General features: G+C 34.7%; 1 protein-coding gene across 1 annotated transcript in view; it reads right to left on the bottom strand.

Moving 5' to 3' along the window:
• TMPRSS15 (transmembrane serine protease 15) overlaps positions 1-18,843 on the bottom strand; it is a 107,090-nt gene extending 88,247 nt beyond the window's left edge. Inside the window, exons 1-6 of the mRNA XM_010960134.3 lie at positions 18,543-18,843; positions 15,332-15,462; positions 14,997-15,064; positions 9,095-9,246; positions 7,574-7,618; positions 6,061-6,096 (exon numbers count right to left, since the gene is read on the bottom strand). Coding sequence (XP_010958436.1) covers positions 6,061-6,096; positions 7,574-7,618; positions 9,095-9,246; positions 14,997-15,064; positions 15,332-15,462; positions 18,543-18,687 — 577 coding nt within the window. The 5' untranslated portion in view covers positions 18,688-18,843. The remainder of the gene's footprint in view (positions 1-6,060; positions 6,097-7,573; positions 7,619-9,094; positions 9,247-14,996; positions 15,065-15,331; positions 15,463-18,542) is intronic.
• Between the last annotated feature and the right edge of the window lie 343 nt (positions 18,844-19,186).

The following is a 19,186-nucleotide window of genomic DNA, read 5'->3' as shown; positions in this document are numbered from 1 at the left end:
TGTAAAGGTTTTGGAAAGTCTTTAAGCTCAATAGCATTTTTTGCTATTGTTCTTAATCTTAAAACCAGCACTGCACTGCCATCTGCTGGATTGAAAAAATATATTTGATTTTGAAATTTCTCTTTATACCCCATAAAATTAATTGGGAAAAGAAAAGTGCTTCTGTAATCAATCTGCTAAGCCAATACTTAATTAGGAACATTATAGACAGGGTTGCTGCGTATGTATACAACTAAACTGGACTTTTGTAATTGGCTACAATTAAAATGGATATAAACCACTGGGGAAATCATGGAGCACCTAATATCTAAAACAGGACAGGATAAAGACAAGAGCCACTCCCAAATGACTGAATACTCCCATTTAGGAGAATAAAAAAATGATAAAAATGACAGTGGATAAACTCATATGCATGTTATAATTGTTGATATATATGAGACACTCATCAAGAGAATCCTCAATTACTGAGTCCCCGTGAAAGGCATCGTGTTGACAGTATTCCACTAATGCTTGATAAATAAATGAGAAAAAAGCACATTATTCTAGAAACTCTATGTCTCATGTTAACAGTAGTTAATAGAATTCTAATTGTTCAGCATCTAGAAGAACAGATTTGCAGATATAACTAAGACGATAATTTTGTCTGTCCTAATGCTTCTCATGGGAACTTTACTTTCTGATGCTTCACGACTTTATCTGTTGCTTTTAACTCTACAGAGTGAACTTCAAAACCACACTGGCAAGTGACAGCACTTGGGACCTTTGATCTCAATTAATGATCGTTCATTCACTTAACTAGTGTTTATTTTCTGCTCATTTATGTCATGGATTTTTAAGGGATAGAGATAAAAAGATGAGGAAGGCGGAGAGGCTATCATCATGGAGCTTGGAGTTTAGTGGGAGACTGGTTCAGAACTAATCATTTTTTTAAAAAAAGAGATAGAAAAAAAGTGATATGGGAACACCAAGAACTGGACTGCACCAAGGATTAGTTTTCTTCTGAGGCATGGATTGAAAACATCTTCATATAAACTATGTTTTGAAGGATGCTAAGACATGCACAAGGAAGAGAGGAATGTGGGACGTATACATGGAGATGCCTCAGAAGCACATTAATATATGGAAAATAGAGGCATCTAACTTATCTGTATGTAGGATGCTTGTTGAAGCTATGGTAGGGAATGTGGTGCCAAATCTTGGGGGACTTTTAAAAAAATCTTTGTAACATATCAAAAAAAATTTTTTTCTATAGGCAATGGCATTGAAAATTTTTACATATATGTGTGATATGATCAGTCCGTGTTTCATAAAGCAATTCCGGGACTAAGTGGAGACTCAAGTGAAGGGAGCAGACCAATTAAGAAACTGTTTCAGTGGTCAAGGTGAACGTTGCTAAGGGTTGGAACTCTTGCACTAGCAGAGGAGACAGGGCATATTCAGTCCACTTGCTATTTTACAAGTAGATTCGATGAGCTTTCATGACCAAATGTGCTCCTGATTAGAGGGGGGTGGATAAGGAGATGCCGAAGATGACAGCTTTGCTTTTGGGGTGGCCAGTGCATTGCCAGTGGTCATTCGTCATGACAGTGACTGTAAGCGCAACAGCTGGGGGGATCACAAAATGACTCTAGTCTGAAATATTCTGACTTGAAGGTGGAAATACTAGAATCTTGTTTAGGTTGTACACTCTATCTCTCTGGACTTTGTTGCATAAACACTCAGCTGTTTTGGTCTGTGAATAAAGAGAAGTTCCTCATATTGAAACCAATATGGAAAATATGAATGTCGTCTTGTTACATAGATGGATTGTTTTAGGATTTTATCAGGTTGTATTTTTACCTAGTCTTCTGTCTCCCTCTCATCTCCTTACATGCACATCTATCATTACAATTTCCAACAAAACTACGAAAAAAATTAGCCAGATGCTAGTTTGTAGAAATGACCTTCCGTTCTTAAAACTAGAGTTCTTTGACTTGTGGATTACTTAGCTTTCCATTCCATTCCTTAATTTTGCTCTAGTCTTTCTCCTTTTCTAAGAAATCTATCCTATACTTCTCAATAGGGAATTTTTAGGAAAGGAGCTAAGGAATTCTATTGAAGGAAATGTACACAAAGAGAATAATAATTGATTCTGTTTATTAGAAGCTGATCAAGTTGCCTGAATATTAGTTACTGTTCTCTTGAGTGGGAAAACACCTGGCATATTTTTATGTCTTTATGGTTGTTTATCTTCAGGATATTAATTTTTTTGCATAGTATGAAAACCCACCAGTAAATTAGTATTATTTGGAATTCTGCAAATGGGAGGTTTTAATTATCTATTTATATTTGTATTATGAAGGATTCAGTATACACTCAAATGTGATTATTTCAGACTGAGCACAATAATTTCCAGAGATTTAGGGTGAGAAATCTTTTGTGCCTATTTTGTACAGCCACTGTGGTGAGCATTGTGGGGGACAAAAAAGACTGAAATCCATTATTTTTTTTCCTTCCAAACCAGTTACAATAAGTGTTATATACAAGATTATAATTTGAAAATCATATTTTGGAAATCTGAGGTTTATTTGTTTTTCCTATGATTTAAATGAGGGTAATAATAATGCTTGGTGGCCAAAAGTGAGACAAATTAAACTCAAGGTCCTTATAGCTCACTTAGTAATGAAATTGTAATCTGAATCCATGAACGTTTGCTCTGAGAGACCAAGTTCATTTCATTGTACTGCATTAGAAATAGAGATCACCTTACAGAAATTCTCATCTACTTTGATAGAATAAATTTAATCTTTTTGGCAAGACTATGGCTGTTCAATTCAAATGAAATTACAGTGGAAAGATACTTTAATAGTTCTGATATCATGTGCATCAAAATGTCTTAAATTACGGGAGAGTGCTTAGCTGTATATACATATATATATGTTGTTCTCTCGAATGCAGAGGAAAAAAATACTTAAAGTCAAAATGCATTTTTATGTCAGATACAGTGGTTGTGCCTTAGTCCTGGGGCAATTAATTCAACTGAGGAACATAATTCTACTTTAGTTTCTCTTGACTCAATTTCATGTTCTTCACTAAATCAGCCAGTTCTTTTTCTTCAGTTCCCAAAGCCTTCCACATAGTAGAACTATAGCAGGATTGCATTTTCTTTGAGACTGAGAAAGCCCATGATAGTGAAACTTTTGTTTTTCTGCAATCATTGCCTACACAGTAAGCAACAAAAGACTAGAACAGGCCATTTTCTAGAAACCCTTCAAGCATATGAACAATTGCCCCAAAGAGCCCCTCCAGGCACTCTGTAGCAGCCAGGACATCAATTGGTGTAATGCACCCTCAGTTCCCATCTCTCCCCTTAGTGTTCCAAGTGGGTTAGTAAAACTTTACAGTAATTGGCAACAAAGGCAGCTGAACAATAGAACACGATCCTCATGGACTTTGTACCGCTATCATCCAAAAATTCTCTTCGGCAGAATTTATAACAGTACTAACGCCTGGTATATGATGCATGCATTTGTTGATTTTTCTCAAACTCTGTCTTCCAGGCATATAAAAATGAAAATAAACTTAACATCCCTGAAAGGCATATTCATAATAAATTACTGCTTGGAAATTGCGGTTCTCAAGTTTAATTGCCTCGTTCCCCTCTATAAATCTACGGTCTCTTGCCATATGAGAGGAGTAAATGGGAAGGATGATTGGGGACTCACAATCCAGTAAAAGAGGGAATGTGATATTTTGCTACCTACTTACTTTAATATAATTCTTTGAGGTTTGATTAAGGTAATTCAACACAGTCTCTAATAACAGGAAAAGGAAGTTTTTTTTCAAATAAATGATCAGATTAAAATTAGCATGACCAAGTACAATCATCTTGTTTTAACCTTAGTTCATTTTTTGAAAAGCCATTTTATAAGAAATATCCAACTGCTTTTTTACCTTTTTCTAAGTCAGAAGAGGGAAGGGAAAAGGATCTAATATAGGTTATATCCCTCCTTTGTGCCAGTCATTAATTGAGATAGTACAATGGTGTCCGTATTTTCTCTCTTCTTCATGACCACTCTCTAAGGTACATATTTTAATCTTTATCTTTCAGACAACAAATACAAAGTTCAAAAAGACTAGGTAGCTTGCCAAACATCATGTATAGGTGGGATCAGTTACAGGTAGATTCACCCATGCCCTTTCAATGACTGAGAATTGCATGTTACTTTTTGGTCTTCATTTTGATTATCATATGCCTACATAAAGTGTAAAATATAGGACTAAATATGTACTGATCCCATTCCTACAGTTTACATGTAGGAAAGGAGATTTCTGCTCCCCTCCCCAGGAGAGAAAAGCATGGGTTGAATATTACTCTCATGCTCTCTGTTCCCTAGGCACCATCTCCTTCGGCCAGAGGAAACTGGGTTGTTAGCAGACATTTGGTCCTGCCTAAAATGACCACAGGACATTTGCTCCATAAGACATTTCGGTCTTTGAGATCTTTGGTCCTTAAGACATCTGGTCCATACCAAAAGATCCTTGAAATTTGGTCCTATCTAAAATGTCCACGACTGTAATTTGGTCCATGACAAATGGTTTTGGATGGGGCCAAATTATCAAGGATCTTTTTGGTGTGGACAAATTTCTTATGGACATTTTGAACAGGATCAAATGTCCCACAAGGAACTGGGCATATGGTTCAGTCACTTCTTGTATTTTTGGTGGGTTTGTCTTCAGGATAGTAAAGGGAAAAACTTGTTTGAAATCAAGAGTTTCTTGATTTAACACTGATTTTTTCCCCCAAGTCATTCCACGTAGTTCTCCTAGGGCATTTTACACAACTGAGAGGTCCTCAATATGTTATATGAATCACTCAATGAATCAATAAACAGACAGAAATAAAAAAACAGAGCACTCATTTAGATATTTGTTGCTTTTAAATTTTTAGAAATAAATCTCTCAAAATATGTTAAAATTATTTTTTTAGTTGATTTTTAGATTAAAAGAATTAGCTATTCTCCATCCTAAAAATATTTTCTTGCAAGCGTGTTGAAAGGTGATTTTAGATGCTATAAATAGTTTTCTACATTGGAGAAGGGACTGGGGGCTCAAGAGCAGCTTTATTTTTCAGTATGGTGTGCTACTACGTGGATAACACCTAAATACAACCCTAGGCATGCTTATCTTACCGCGGAAGACCTCTGTGCGTTTGGAGATGTGAAGATCTGTTTCATAAAGCATTTTGATTAATGATTCACGTATCACTTTGCTTTTCAAACATCACACCAACCATTTTATTCAAGAATTATTAAGTCTCATCCAGAGGGTATTTATAATTTCACAAGTGTTCTCTCCTTGTGTGTATATAATATTTGATATAAATTCTAATAACATTAAAATGGTGGTATTATTTTAGGAGCTGAAGATCTATACATTATTGCCTTTACAGAGTATACCTAAAGAGATTAGGTACACACCCAGATCATTTAACATGAAGAGTAAGTTAGGACCAGAGAAGACACTTTAGTTAACCAGCAGATAGACAAAAGCACAGTAGATCATTACTAAGAATCCAGAGAAACTGTCACATCAAAGACATCCCAGGAGTTGGCACAAAGTAGGCATTTAATGAAAAATTGTTGGATGGTTGAATCCAAGGCTACTTTGGTACTGGTTTGGCAACATATGAGTGTTAAGAAGAGACAGCAAGCATCTCCTATTTGTATACAGAGAGAATAAATGAAGAAAAAATCCCTCACATCTGATGAAACCTACATCCTCTCTGGCAAACATTTTAACCTTGTTGGTGGCATTCTTAGCAGTAGATAATAACCATGGCTCTAATAGATGGAGGAATGGAGTGAGGTCAGATAATCCAGGCATTAATTAGCTGAAATATATTGTTAACTTTTGTAGAATCTTAAGCTAAAACTGTAAACTTTTATGCTTTAGTTTTTAAAATCTATTAGATAGGGGTCCTATTAAATGCCGTATTATCAGAGAATTCTCAGGAGCCCCAAAATCAAACATTAGCAAAAACTTTTTTAAGATAAGAGAAGTAATATTATTAAAACCTACCTTGAGTTGGCAGAGGACTTCTAGTTGTTAACTTGTCTATAAAAATAAATGACATTAAAATAATGATTACATTTTAAAACTGATTATTAGGAATTCTTTCTGTTTAATATTTTACTTGACGTTTTAAAAATTACTATGAATTATTGGTGTTTATTAACTTAAGAATATACTATTAGTATTGGGATCTAAAAATAAATCTTTTATATTTTTATTGATTCTTCAAATTACAGAGCAGAGGTTTCTAGATTTATAAGTCATCTTTTATTCTTTAAATAAAGAAGATGATGTTTTTTAATTTTCAGTAACTAAACATAAGGATTCATTAGTTTCATAATGGCTGTAGACTTAAATGTTCTAGGTTAATCTGATGTTATTTGAAATAGAAGCTTGAGATATGCTTAGACCACGGGCTTTAGAATCGAAAGGAATTCATTTTAATTCCTAATTTTGACGTGTAGCAGCTGTGACTCTGGGTATGTTCCTGATTATTTATTTATTTTTAGGTGGAAAAAATATTACCTCTGTACAGAATCACTCTGAGAATTAAATGAGATAATGTTTGTAAAATGTATACCCAGTCCAAGTAGATACTTTAAAAAATAGATTTTTCAAATATTATAAAAATGGCCATGATTATAGATAATACTGAAAGTCATATCTTTATGGTTTTATGACAATTTACACATTAAAATCATTTTATATAAATTTTATATTAAGAATGACTTCTGAAATATTGATAAAAATTTTATTATTCACAATTTATAGGAAGCAGATTTTCAGAGGTTGAAATGCCCAGTGATTCTGGTAGTTGGCAGAGAAAGGATTAGTTTTCAAATCTTCTGACTTCAATTTAAATAATTTTTCTACAATGGAGTGATTTTACATTTTAAGGTAACTCAGGTTAATTCTAAAATTATTGATAATTTCTCAAAGCACCCTTTTAATAGTGTGTATGATCTTGATAAGACAAAGTGAATTTCTAAATTTTATAAGTAGTAGTGACTGATTATAGTTAGAAAGATGGAGTGAAGAAAATGCCAGAATAGAGCAAAAAGTTAACTTAAGCCCTAGATTCTTCTCTCCAAAGAGTGCAATACATTTTGCAAGTTACCATTTGATTATCTTTTAAACTCCTTTCCCTCATTTTTAGTGACCTTACAAGTGTCATGGCTTCATTTTCAAGGCTGCATGAACAGAGGCATATTTTGAGAACACACACCCACACACACCCACACCCACCCATATATGCATATATGTATATAGAGTTTAAAATATGAAAGGAGCATTGAAATTGGAAATGCATATCCTTGCATATGTAACTAGGCGTTATGAACCCTGCAGTATTATGAACTACATTATTCCTAAGCAAATGTATGCTTTTTACATTTTGATGTGAAGACTAAATGTCTCAGAAAGAGTTGTCAGGAAAAAAAAGTTGAATCCTTCCCTAACGTCATTTTATGGAGTTTTACGGTCACTAAGTTACATATTTTAAAATGCCTTAAGTACTGACCTGAAGTTGTTGCAGGACTTATTGTAGAGAAATTCTCCAAAGATGCTGGAATAAAGTAAGTTTGATTCAAAATTAGAGCTTATGGTATAAATAGATCACAAAGAACTGAGTGCAGTTTGAATATTTATTCAGAGTATCTGATCTCTTAGAGTTTCCATTTCATCCTATCTCATACTGAATGTTCCTATTATTTAATTGTTTCATTATTAGTTGATTGTGGTGCATTTGATGAATTTCCAGAATCTCTGTATATTCTCTCTATAAAATTTACCTATGCAACATGGGGGTAGTAAAGATACCACATAATAGGATTGATGCCAGGAGTAATTTGTTGATAAGAAAAACACCTGTTTTAGCTAATCTGAATTAGACAAAGATCCAAAAGCGTCTCTTTTCCAGCAGCTGTGCCAGAGGGGACCAAACCATCACTAGAAGGGGCACGTAAGCCCTTTGGCGGTAGCACTTTAGTTCAGCAGCACTTCCTACTGAACAGGCACCGTACTACACACAGGAGACCTGGTGAAAGTAAACTGTGCTCGACGAACCTGTACTATAGAGAAAAGGAACTCGAGGTCCTCGATTTAGTATCTTCCATTACAAAATCAAAACAAAACAAAACACATCTGCATGTTTTAATATACTTGATTCAGAAGCAAATCTCTACTGACTGATCTCATTCTGGAGCAAAACTATTTGAACTGGCAACAGGTGATATAAAATTTGCCTTTATTCCACTTAAAATGGATATTTATATACCGATCAGCTTTCTAACATCTAAAGTTTTCTGAATTCCAAAACATATTTAGCCTCATGGTTTACAGATTAGAGACTGCGGATCTGGATGGGTCTGACAAATTACTATTGTTTTCAAAGAAAATAGGACACAGTGTAAATGTCTGTTGAATTAAGTTGAACGAAGGATAACCAGAATGGAAAATTTACAATAACCTAACACTCATGGACATTATTGTCTTGCTATTATTTTTGATGCCCTGTATCTCTTCCCCTTTGATTTATTTTTATCTGAACACTATTTATCATTTAAAAAATGAGGTTTTTTTAAAAGTAACTGGGATGAGTCAAACTCATTAGCCTCTCTTTTTACTTCCTCTCCTTCTTTTAAGTCCTCAGTTAGAGACTGGACTTGCCACTCAGTTAGGTAATCTAATAATCTCTACGATTCTATCAGAAAGCAATGAGCATCACTCTCCAATGGAGGGTTTCTGCAAAGTCTGGTTGTGCTTGGCCAATGCCAAAAATGTCATCAGAGCCACGAACGTTTATGAATGCCAATATTTTCAGAACCCTTTTGATATTTGATACTTTACAAACTTTTTATCACTGATATTTTTCTCCAAATACAGTTTTCCATATTTCACTTTTCTTATGTAAATGTGTTACCTCAGGCAATAAGACAGGTTCCTGAAGTCCAGGGTGATCCCACTGCCTCTCTGGTATATAGCTAGAATTTTCATTTCATAGCTTAATGAATCAAAGAAATCAAATAATGTTCACAGATACCTGTGATATCGATGCTGTTCACATCAATATGGAAAGTGACCAGTTGGCTGGATTTATTTGCTTCAATGCCTTGAATCAGTTCTTCTTTTACATTTTCATCTGACACCCATTGGAAGAAGAGAAGGTCAAATATGACTATGATGCTGCCATTTCTGCCAAGCAAAAAGTGATAGAAGAGAAAAAAGTCAGCCTCCTTCAAGTGGTTTGTGCCCAATTTATGCCAGGTGTCTTTGAAATTCTCCACAGTTATCCTCTTATTAATCCTTATTACACCTGTACAACGTAGGGCACGTCAAATATGATCTATGTTTCACAGGTGGAAGAAAAAGAAAAGACTAAATGTTTCTCCAAGAATACAAAAACATAGTCAGAATTAGAACCTGATACCCTGACACTTCTGAGTCCCACATCAGCACACTAATCGCTAGGCCAGGCCAGAGTCATTTATGTCAAATTAAACAAAATCACATGGTATCATGACATTTATTTTCACTTTACTGTTTCAAAAAAGTGAAGAGTGCGGATCCTTCATTTTTAACATTTGACTTCTAAGTAGGAAGAAGTCTAAAGTAGGTTCACCGATTTCAAAGAAAATTTTTCTATATAGTTAATGAAGGCCTGAGATTTAGCTTACAGCAACTGACTTATATCTACTTTTTCTTCTCTGTTTTTAATAAAAATATAGAAATACACCCTGATTTCAAAGGGTAGAAAGAAGACAAGCATAAGTGGGTTATTGGGGATGTATGGGATTTTCAGTCTCATGGTCAAAGGCTGGGATTATCTTGCCTACATCACCTCTGACCATAACATTAGAGTTCAGTTACGTGGCCCAAGTTATCTTCCCTTTTACTTCATCTTCTCTGAAACATGCATTTTAAAAGTTTTCTTCAGTGGTAATTTGTTTATACTTTAAAGAATCATAAAAATGCATAAATTTTTGACCCAAGAGGGATACTTGAGAGATGTGCCCTCTTCTGTCTCCATTTCTACTTTGCTACTGTGCTTTTAGGCTACAACCACTTTGGAGACAAACTCCAGCTCTCTGGTCTTCATTCTGCACCCCTCAGGAAGCTGGGGGAGCTCAGGGTGTACTTGGATCCTTAAGAGGCAGACTAAGGAGAACAAAATTTTGCCTATAGTTATGTTTGCTGGTTCTGAAATGTAAGCAATTAGATTCATATCCTTGTGATATTTGTAAGATAAAGAGTTTCTTGAAGGTCTTCATCAACTCCTAAAGAGTCTGTATACCTGTCTTAATAGAGCCTATAGTAAATGTCTTTTTCCCTTCATGACTATATACAGGATCAAAATGCTCCTGAAAGATTGTAGTGGGTCAGCATTTACACTCAGTAGAATATTCTTTTTTAGTTTCTGTGCTAATTTTCAGGTTCAGTTTAGCAGAAGTGATTCCCTTAACAGTATACTCTGATCAATAATTGCACATTTCACCTCTATTAATAATTTTAAAATGTTAGAATGTTAACTTTTCAATCATTTGATTAAATCATAGTAACCAAATCTTGTAAATGACAAGGCTTCTTAGTAACTATTTAGTTCAGGTTTCCCCAGATTTATTGACCTGTCGAATCTCTTGTCCTTGACAAGATAGACTTTGTCATAGACAATGTTTTTATCTACTCTTCCACACTTGTTAATTTTTCCGTGCTAGACAGTCCCTAATTTTATTTGAGAATAACTCTCTATTTTGTCACGGCTTCTCCAATCATTCTTTGTGTCAATGATGGTTTTATTCATAGGTGTATGACCAGGCCCTGGTTGGTGAAATAGGAGGGGGCACTGATGGGAAATGTCTGGGAAACATTTCCATATTTAATAAAATAAAGACCTGTGGTGGACTACTACTCCTCTTCCTTGAATGTCAATACGTTTAGATGCGATTGTCAGAACGGTTACATTTATTTTGGGGCCATGAGGCAAGCTCTGATTGACAAGCTAAAGATAGCATAGAGAAAGAAGGAAAACACCTAAATTCTTAATTGCGTCACTGTCGTTGTACCACTGAATTAACCTCTGATGAAACCTCCAGATTTGTTGCGATGTCAGACGATAAACAATTATTGTTCAAGGCACTTTTATTGTCATGTGTCCTGTTAAGTGCAATTTAAAAAATCCTAACTGGCCCACAACTCTCAGGCTTCATCCCACATTTAAAATGAAGCTCCAGAAAAAAGAACTGACTCCATTTTTACATCTGATGTTGGCCGACTTTGTAGTTTCAGCAATAAGGAGAATGGGACTCAGAATAATGCAATTAACTTTGCCTAGAGTTATACAGCTTATTAGTATCAGAGAGAGGAATTAAACACAAAACCTCTGTTTCCCAGATGTGTTTTTATATAGTTCCCATCCCCCACCCCTATAACCACCTCTGTCAACACCATTATGAACTATTTTGCAGTTGGAAAGACAATACAACACATTTGCCCACGCGTGCAGGTCCAGGTTTTAACTATCTTACTTTGTTGCTAGAACTTTATATCCAAATAGATCGGGAAAATATCTGGGTGAACTCTTGGGGGGGAAGAAATAGATATTTTATTGCTTCCCTACTTTGGCAAAAGAGCATCTTCCCTCGCCTTTCCCTTGCTCCCTCCCTCTCCCCCTCCTCCTTCTCCTCCTTTACTCCCTTCTTTTTCTGCTTGTCCTCCCTCCTTCTCCATAACCCCTTCTTCTTCTTCTTGTCTCCTTAGCCACCCTCACACCCCAAATTCTTAAATGGACAGAGTTAAATATGGTTAAAATAAAGTGAGGTGAACAATGTTCATTAGTTGCTCTGTCTTCAAGTCCACATATTCCTCTCATCCTTGGTTGCATAGCAGATAGTTTTAATTCTGATTAGACTGGATTTTTCTCTTTGTGTAACTTTCTCTTTGTGTAATATTTATTTGACTGAAAACTTGCCTTTATTTCATTTGGCTTAGGGAGTAGAAGAGGTAAGGTAGTTTCGGTAGAGAGAGTGCAAATCTGGAATTTTCTTTCACTGAGTTGAAAGTAACTGAATTAGCTCATCCTCAGGCATAATGAAACATCTCTGCATGAAAGATGTTTTCTTAGTTGTGAATTATACATCATATTTAATAATTTACACTTTGCAAGGACAGGAGTTACATATCCTATTATCCACATACAGTTGTATTCTCTTAAAATTTATTTCTTATTCAGTGTTTATGTTGAGATAAGAGAGCTACATAGTAGAAATCAGGAAAACCATAATAAACGTTTGTGTTTCACCTAATAAGAAAGCTAAAGCTTTTATTTCAGTAGTTTAGCAATGATCTCTATCACTGCTGTGAGGTTGGATTTATTTATTACGGTAATGAGAATTCTTCTTTTAGGGAAAGAAAAAAGAAACAATGGCCATTTTCATTTTCATTTCAAAGTACTTGTTCCAGTGGAATCACTGAGTCTTTTTCTTTCTTTTTTTTTTTTTTTGAGCAGATAAATCCTATCATTATACAGAAAGCCTGCGTGCAATAAATCAAATGTTTCTTATCTCTTATTTTCCTTAATGATATTGATAACCTCTAGGGCTGCTGAATAAACAAAAGTCTTTCTTTTCCTAACTTTGTGACTCATCTGTGCTCAAAGGGCAAAATCAGCTTCGTATTGCCACAAAGGGTAAACAGACCTTTATTAAAGGAATCGACTGCTAACTGCTCTTTGAGTCAAAGCGCTTTCCACAAAGCAGAATAACAGAAAGGGTTCCCAGAGGAGGGTAAACCATTTGCTTGTCCTGCAGTGGCTCTGTGAACACACACACACACACAATTTTGCAGGGAGGCAAGAGTTGATGTTAAATAATATTTTTAAAAGGAAGAAGAGATAGATTAATGACCAAGTTTAGTATTCCGAGCAATTTGACTATATACACGTGCATGGGGTGTGATTTTCATTAAAATCAGTAACAAAAATGGAAATAGGTGCTTTAAAGGATTTTTAGATGTATTTTTCACAGTTGGTGTAGCTATTGTTAGTGGGAACTCAGTTATTTTCATTTTTTCATTTTATCAATTGGAGATTAAAATGAAAATAATTTATAAAGCTAATAGGCGTCTGCCACTTTCTTCTATGAGTGGAGTATGTCATTGTACATGCAACTATTTAAAGTAAACCTAAATATTTGCTAGTTACTTTCTTTCCTGCCTCTGAATTTCTTTTCTTATCCTTTTCTTCTCAGTCTCCCAAAGTACATACCTGTAATTTATCTTACAGACATTTTCATGAAATTTCCTTGCATTGCATCTTTAACAACTCACTTCTGATTTAAAAGTAGTTCAGCTACAACTAGGTGAAAATCTCTCTACACTGATGAAGTATATTATTTGAGTATCATTATAAAATATGTATCAAGTTTTAGGCTCTATATTGGTCTCCTAGGTAGCTGAAGGGAAAGAAATAATTCTTGAGCTCAAATAATTTATAGTTTCAAATAAAGTGATTTTACCATCTAGAGAAATAAAAGATTACTTAAGTATCAAAGAAAATGCTGGGGTTTTGATAAACCACCAGACCTTGTACACAAGTCTATATTCAGCAAATTTTCCACTTTTAGAAAAGCAAAGTTATCTAGCATGTTGTAAACAGGAAAAGACAAAGGCTTCCATTAGGAAAACTATCCTAATAAACTCTGCACTAGATCCTGGGCTTTGCGTGGATTTCACTGGGCGGAGCCCAATGAGGGTGAGGCAGGTACCCGCAATACCTCTCCTTAAGGAAGACTACAAGCTTTGGGAACTAAATGCGAACTGATGCTTTAATATGGCTCTCCACACTCAATCTTCTCCAAAACCGGAAAAGAGAAACTGGTTCCACTCACTCCAAAGTAGCTAAATAGCTCTAAAAGTGAAATAAATTCTTGCATGTATGGTTCTGCCGTCACAGAATAAATGCTAAGTAAGTAGTTTAAAACAGCACTTTAAGAAAAACAAACTATAATAATAATACTAACCTTTCCTGAGAGCCCACATGTCTCCTTCTAGACCCGAAGTTAGGCCAGTAAAAGAGGCTGTCAGAGATTTTAATCCCTGGAAAACAGGAGTAGAAGCCTCTGTATTGTAGACAGGAATGAAGACTGCATGTAGATGGGGGAAGGGTTGACTGGCTACTGACACTAAGACATCACGAATATGCAGTGGGATAAAGGATGATAAATACAGGTAGAGAAGTAGGTGAGAAAAAGAGACTTTTTTTTGGTATAAAATGATGAAGCTTTGTGCTTTTCTTCATTATGGCTTCCACTGAGTGGATATGTTTTGTTCCGACAAGAAATTGCAAGCCCTGAAGTTTCCCTCTGCCCATTAACTAATCCTCACTTGGCCTTCTGTCATTGCTTTTCTAAACAACCTCTTCACTTTTGACTTGACCTCTTTACCTCTACTTGGTCACTAAGAACTAGGGACTCTTGCTAATGTCAGGACTCTTGTGAAGACTGTACACCAAGTGTCTTCAGTGCCAGGCTCCCTTGTTCAATGGTTTTTGATCTGAGATAAGAGATCATCAGCCTTTCTATAAGAGAGGCTCTTTGCATTCTCCAATGACCTTGAGTCCCCTATGGCTCCCACTTGATGTACATTGAACATCACACTTCTATGCAACTGCATTTAATCAGCTTCAGCCTTGTCCCTGTGTGTCTGCAAGACTTGAACTCAGGAGAAACATGTTAGCATGGGACCAACTTTCTAGAGCTATTAGTATTATTTGCTACATATACAGAAGTTTCTACTGTCCCACTTTTCCCAATCTTCACAAAAATGTTGAAAATTCAACATGTTCCATTTTCTCCTAAAAATAGTGACACTCTTTTACAAATATTAACAAAAGGTCACTATTTTGTGATTCTGTGCTTTCTATCTAGCTAAAATTTTTGAGCTTTACTTACTCAAATCGTAAAACTCTTGAGTTTTTATACTCATTTTTCAGATTACTTGATTGAAAGATCTCATCTATCTGAAAACAGAAAAGTTTAAACAGGTATATTAAATCTAAGATTTCATTTAAAAATGTAAACAAAGTAATCTTTATATTCTGCTTAGAACTGGATTGGAGCAATTTCTTTGTCTGTGATAATGGGTCTCATACCTTTAAATATCCTAAGCATATTATATTTATTAACTAATTGTTTCAAAAAGAACAGGATCTGTATATCTTTTGGCAAGTAGTTAATAAAAATATGCAATGAAATTTTAAACTAGGTGAAAAGAGAAGGTCTCCTACCATTTGCTGAATGTCAAAAGCAAGAACTTTGAAGTCCACTGAGAGTTTGTCTTGCAAATTAGGATTATATATAGCTCCAGATGTTATTTTGAATGTCCCTCTGGTTTCATGACTTTTTCCAAATTCTGCATCTAGATGAATTAATAAGAAGCAAAACACTGAAAATATGAATTATGAATAAAGGAGAATATGTACCTGCCGGTTAAGACATGGAAGTAAAGTTCTGGCTTAATGTGTTGGCCCTGGAGTTCTTGTTTTTCCCTCTATAGTCATCATGTTTTATAATCAGCTACTTTTTATTTTTTAAATTTTTAGGTATCTGGTTGTTTTAAAAGATTGAAAAATGAACTTCTTTATCCCATTTTTTTTCTTTTCTTTGAAGTCTAACCAACACTCCAAGCTTCCAAGTTTTTGTTTTTTGTTTTTTGTTTTTTTTCCATTTTCTTTGTTATTGAGATTCCTATTGGAAGTTACAGGGATGATCAGCTTCCGCCAATTATGGGAACTCATTCAGGGAAACATGGTGAGAAATGTACCATTAAAAGTTTTGCAGTTGCTTTCAGATACTTCTTGAACACCTAGCATCCAGGGACACTGCTGGTTTCCGACATGTAGTTTGCTGTGAAGATTTTAGTGTGTGTGTTACTTTGAAACATAGCCTTGAAGTTGCTTCTTTCATCCTAATAATTATAAAATTGGTATGTATGACCTTTTGCCATCAGATGGAGACTGTCATTACTGGAGAACTTATTGAGAATGCTGCAGACAATTTGTTATCTCAATATGAAAAAATGTAAGAAAAAAGCTAACAAGTTGAATATAAACATGAGTAATTAAATGTGCCATTAAGCCCAATACAATCCCTTTATCAGCATATTTTCTTTGATATATATTTATATTTAAAATGAATTGCTTCAGGTGAAACTCACACAATAATGAAATCATTAGTAAAGGTAGTCATAATGATACATTGACCAGGTATGAGAACATGTTATTTCTTCTTATCCCAGATGGGGAAATTGGGATATAAATTCATTAAGAAAATTTCCCAAGATGATAAAAGTGACAGATCTGGAATTTGGACAAAGGACTGACTGACTTCAGAATCCATGATCTGTCATATATTGACACAAACCTCCTATTCCAGAAGGAACATTAGAATTAATATTTTAAACAATAAATGTACGCTTAGTCTGAACAGTTATCATTACACAATTGATGTAACATATTATTATTATACTATTTCATTTGTTTTTTAAATACTCAAAATTACATTAAGATTTGAGTATTTAAAAATGAAAGGCAAGGAAAGACTGAGAAACTGTCACGGATTGGAGACTAAGGAAACATGAAAACTAAATTCCATGTAGGAATCTGCACTGGATTCGGAACAGGTAAAGGACTTTAGTGGAAAAACTGATGAAATCTGAATGAAGTGTGTGGTTCAGTTAATAATACTGTACCAGCTTTAATTTCTTGGTTGTGGCCATCGTACTACGTATATACAAGACATTGACATTAGGGGAAGCTGGATGAAGGTTATAAAAGAACTCTACAATTTTTGCAGCTTTTTTTTAAAGTCTAAAATGATTTCCAATAAAAAGAGTTAAAAGTGTATTAAAGTAAAAGTGTGTATTAAAAGTAGTATGTCTTGTGTCCTCTGGTGTTCTATTCTAGACTTATCTCAAATCCCTTTTTATATTCAGTAGTTCACAATTAAATCATATTAATATTTATAAGTATTTTCTATTTTACTGGTAAAATAATCAACCTCTGTATTTTCACTGAGCATCAAAGATTCTAATGGACTTTCAAATGGTTACATATCCTTGAAGTTATTCACAGCATTTAAGTAAGACCACAGCAGCTACTTTTCTAAAAGTCTCCAGGAGCCTCTATAATTTATTTAATTGTTCATATAATTACATAAAATATCCACAAGCCTTCTTTCTCTTTAAAATGGACCCCTTGCATATAGCTATAGTAGTTAAATAAACCAGGGATTATATTGGAATTATTTTATAAAACTATAAATTACATTTATTATATTCTAACTTAAACTTACTTATTTACTTGGCGAAAAGAACCAACTCAAAGGCGGAGAATTTTCTTGGTAAAACCAAAATCACTCACATTAAAAGGTTTGGCCCTGTGAGTTTTCAGAAGGAATTAATATGCCCATATATAATTCATCATTTTAAAAGAATGCAAACATTTTCTGAGAAAAAATAAATCCAGGTTTTTGCTATGCTGCCATTAATTTAAAAAATTATCCTATAAATGAATAAATGGTAAATAAGGGCACAAGTTCTGAAGTTGGATTGTCTAGTTTGCACTATCTAGTCATGTTTCAGATTTAAACAAGTTACTTAAAATTTGTCACTGATTTTTCACATATCAAACGATGGTGACAATAATAACTAACTCATAGATTTGTTGTAACAAGAGAATACAGTTGAAGATCTTTGAAAGCAGTTGGTACAGGTAATTTAGCTCTAAATATTAGTTACCTTTACTTATTTTTTTCTGTCAATCACAAATTGCTACTCAGGCAGCTTGAGATCTTTTAAGTCCATGATTACAACCAAATTCCCTTACATTGTTGCAATTCAAATTGTTGTACTAATAAGAGAAAGAAGATACAATTCTCCAGAAATAAAGAACATTATTTTTCTTTAACTTGGCCTATTTATCAGCTTCTATAGTGAACAATGTTTGATTATGTTTATGATTTACATCAGAACAGATCCCTGGGCTATGTTGAAATTGAGAAATTTACCATTTTTTAATTTTCAAAACAATCTGGCAGGGAGAGTTTAGTTCATGGTAGAGTGTGTGCTTGGCATCCACCAAGTCCTGGGTTCAATCCCCAGTACCGTGATTAAAAATACATTTAATTAATTAATTAATTAATTAATCCCCCCCCCCCCCAAGAGATACAAAGTGGCTGAATGGATTGGATTAAAACCAACAACCAACCAACCAAAAACTTAGTCTCAGGCATGAATTCTGAATTAAATTCCAAATTATATACAAACTGTTTTTCCCTTTAATATTCTATGAAGTGAACTACAGTGGAGCATCTGAAAGCAATATAAATACCTTGTCACAAAAGCACAGCAATGAATACAATATACTGGCAGGATTCCTGAGATTAAAGTGTGTACATTCATCTGAGAGCACCTTTAGTGGCCAGCTCCATGGGACTTACCTCCTTCTGATCCCTTGATTCCCAGCCAGGACACTGCGATTAAACCAGCACAGAGCACCACCAACATGACAAAGAGAGCTGCAAACATGACCTCATAGGTGCTGAGAGAACGGTGCCTTGCAACTGCCCTTCGCTTTGACCCCATTTTTGGCTTTTGAAGGTGGTGCTACTCTAAGAACTCTGAGAGAGCAGAGAATCTGGCATCAACTGCAGAGCAATACCTCTCAAGTTTTCAAAGAAGATTTGTGACACAACAAGTCTACACTAGTCTTCCTACTCCAGTGTAACTGAGTTGTGTATGTCCCTTTGGGAACATTACGTCTCTATACATTAAGTAGTGTTGTAAGCTCAGTTAATCTTTAAGAAGATATTAGTGAGTGAAGGAGTGCTTAGAGTTGTAAATGTGAATCACCTCAACAGGCCAGATGTTGAGATGAATGAAATTAAATACATGTTGTAAACAAAAATTATACTTTATCATTCTGAGAGCTGAATAAATGTGAAATTCATGGTAGTAGATTAGTCACTGGACACACGCACATGCTATTTGTAGAGAGTTGCTGACAGATCAACCTTCTACCCCCTGACTCAGGTCATTATTGAGGGATTTTTCCAGTTTTATGTAGGTGTAGACATTCTAAGGT

Source organism: Camelus bactrianus, chromosome 1 (genome assembly GCF_048773025.1).
Source record: "Camelus bactrianus isolate YW-2024 breed Bactrian camel chromosome 1, ASM4877302v1, whole genome shotgun sequence".
NCBI classification, from domain to species: Eukaryota; Metazoa; Chordata; class Mammalia; order Artiodactyla; family Camelidae; genus Camelus; species Camelus bactrianus.
This window is presented reverse-complemented; position numbering and strand designations above follow the sequence as displayed.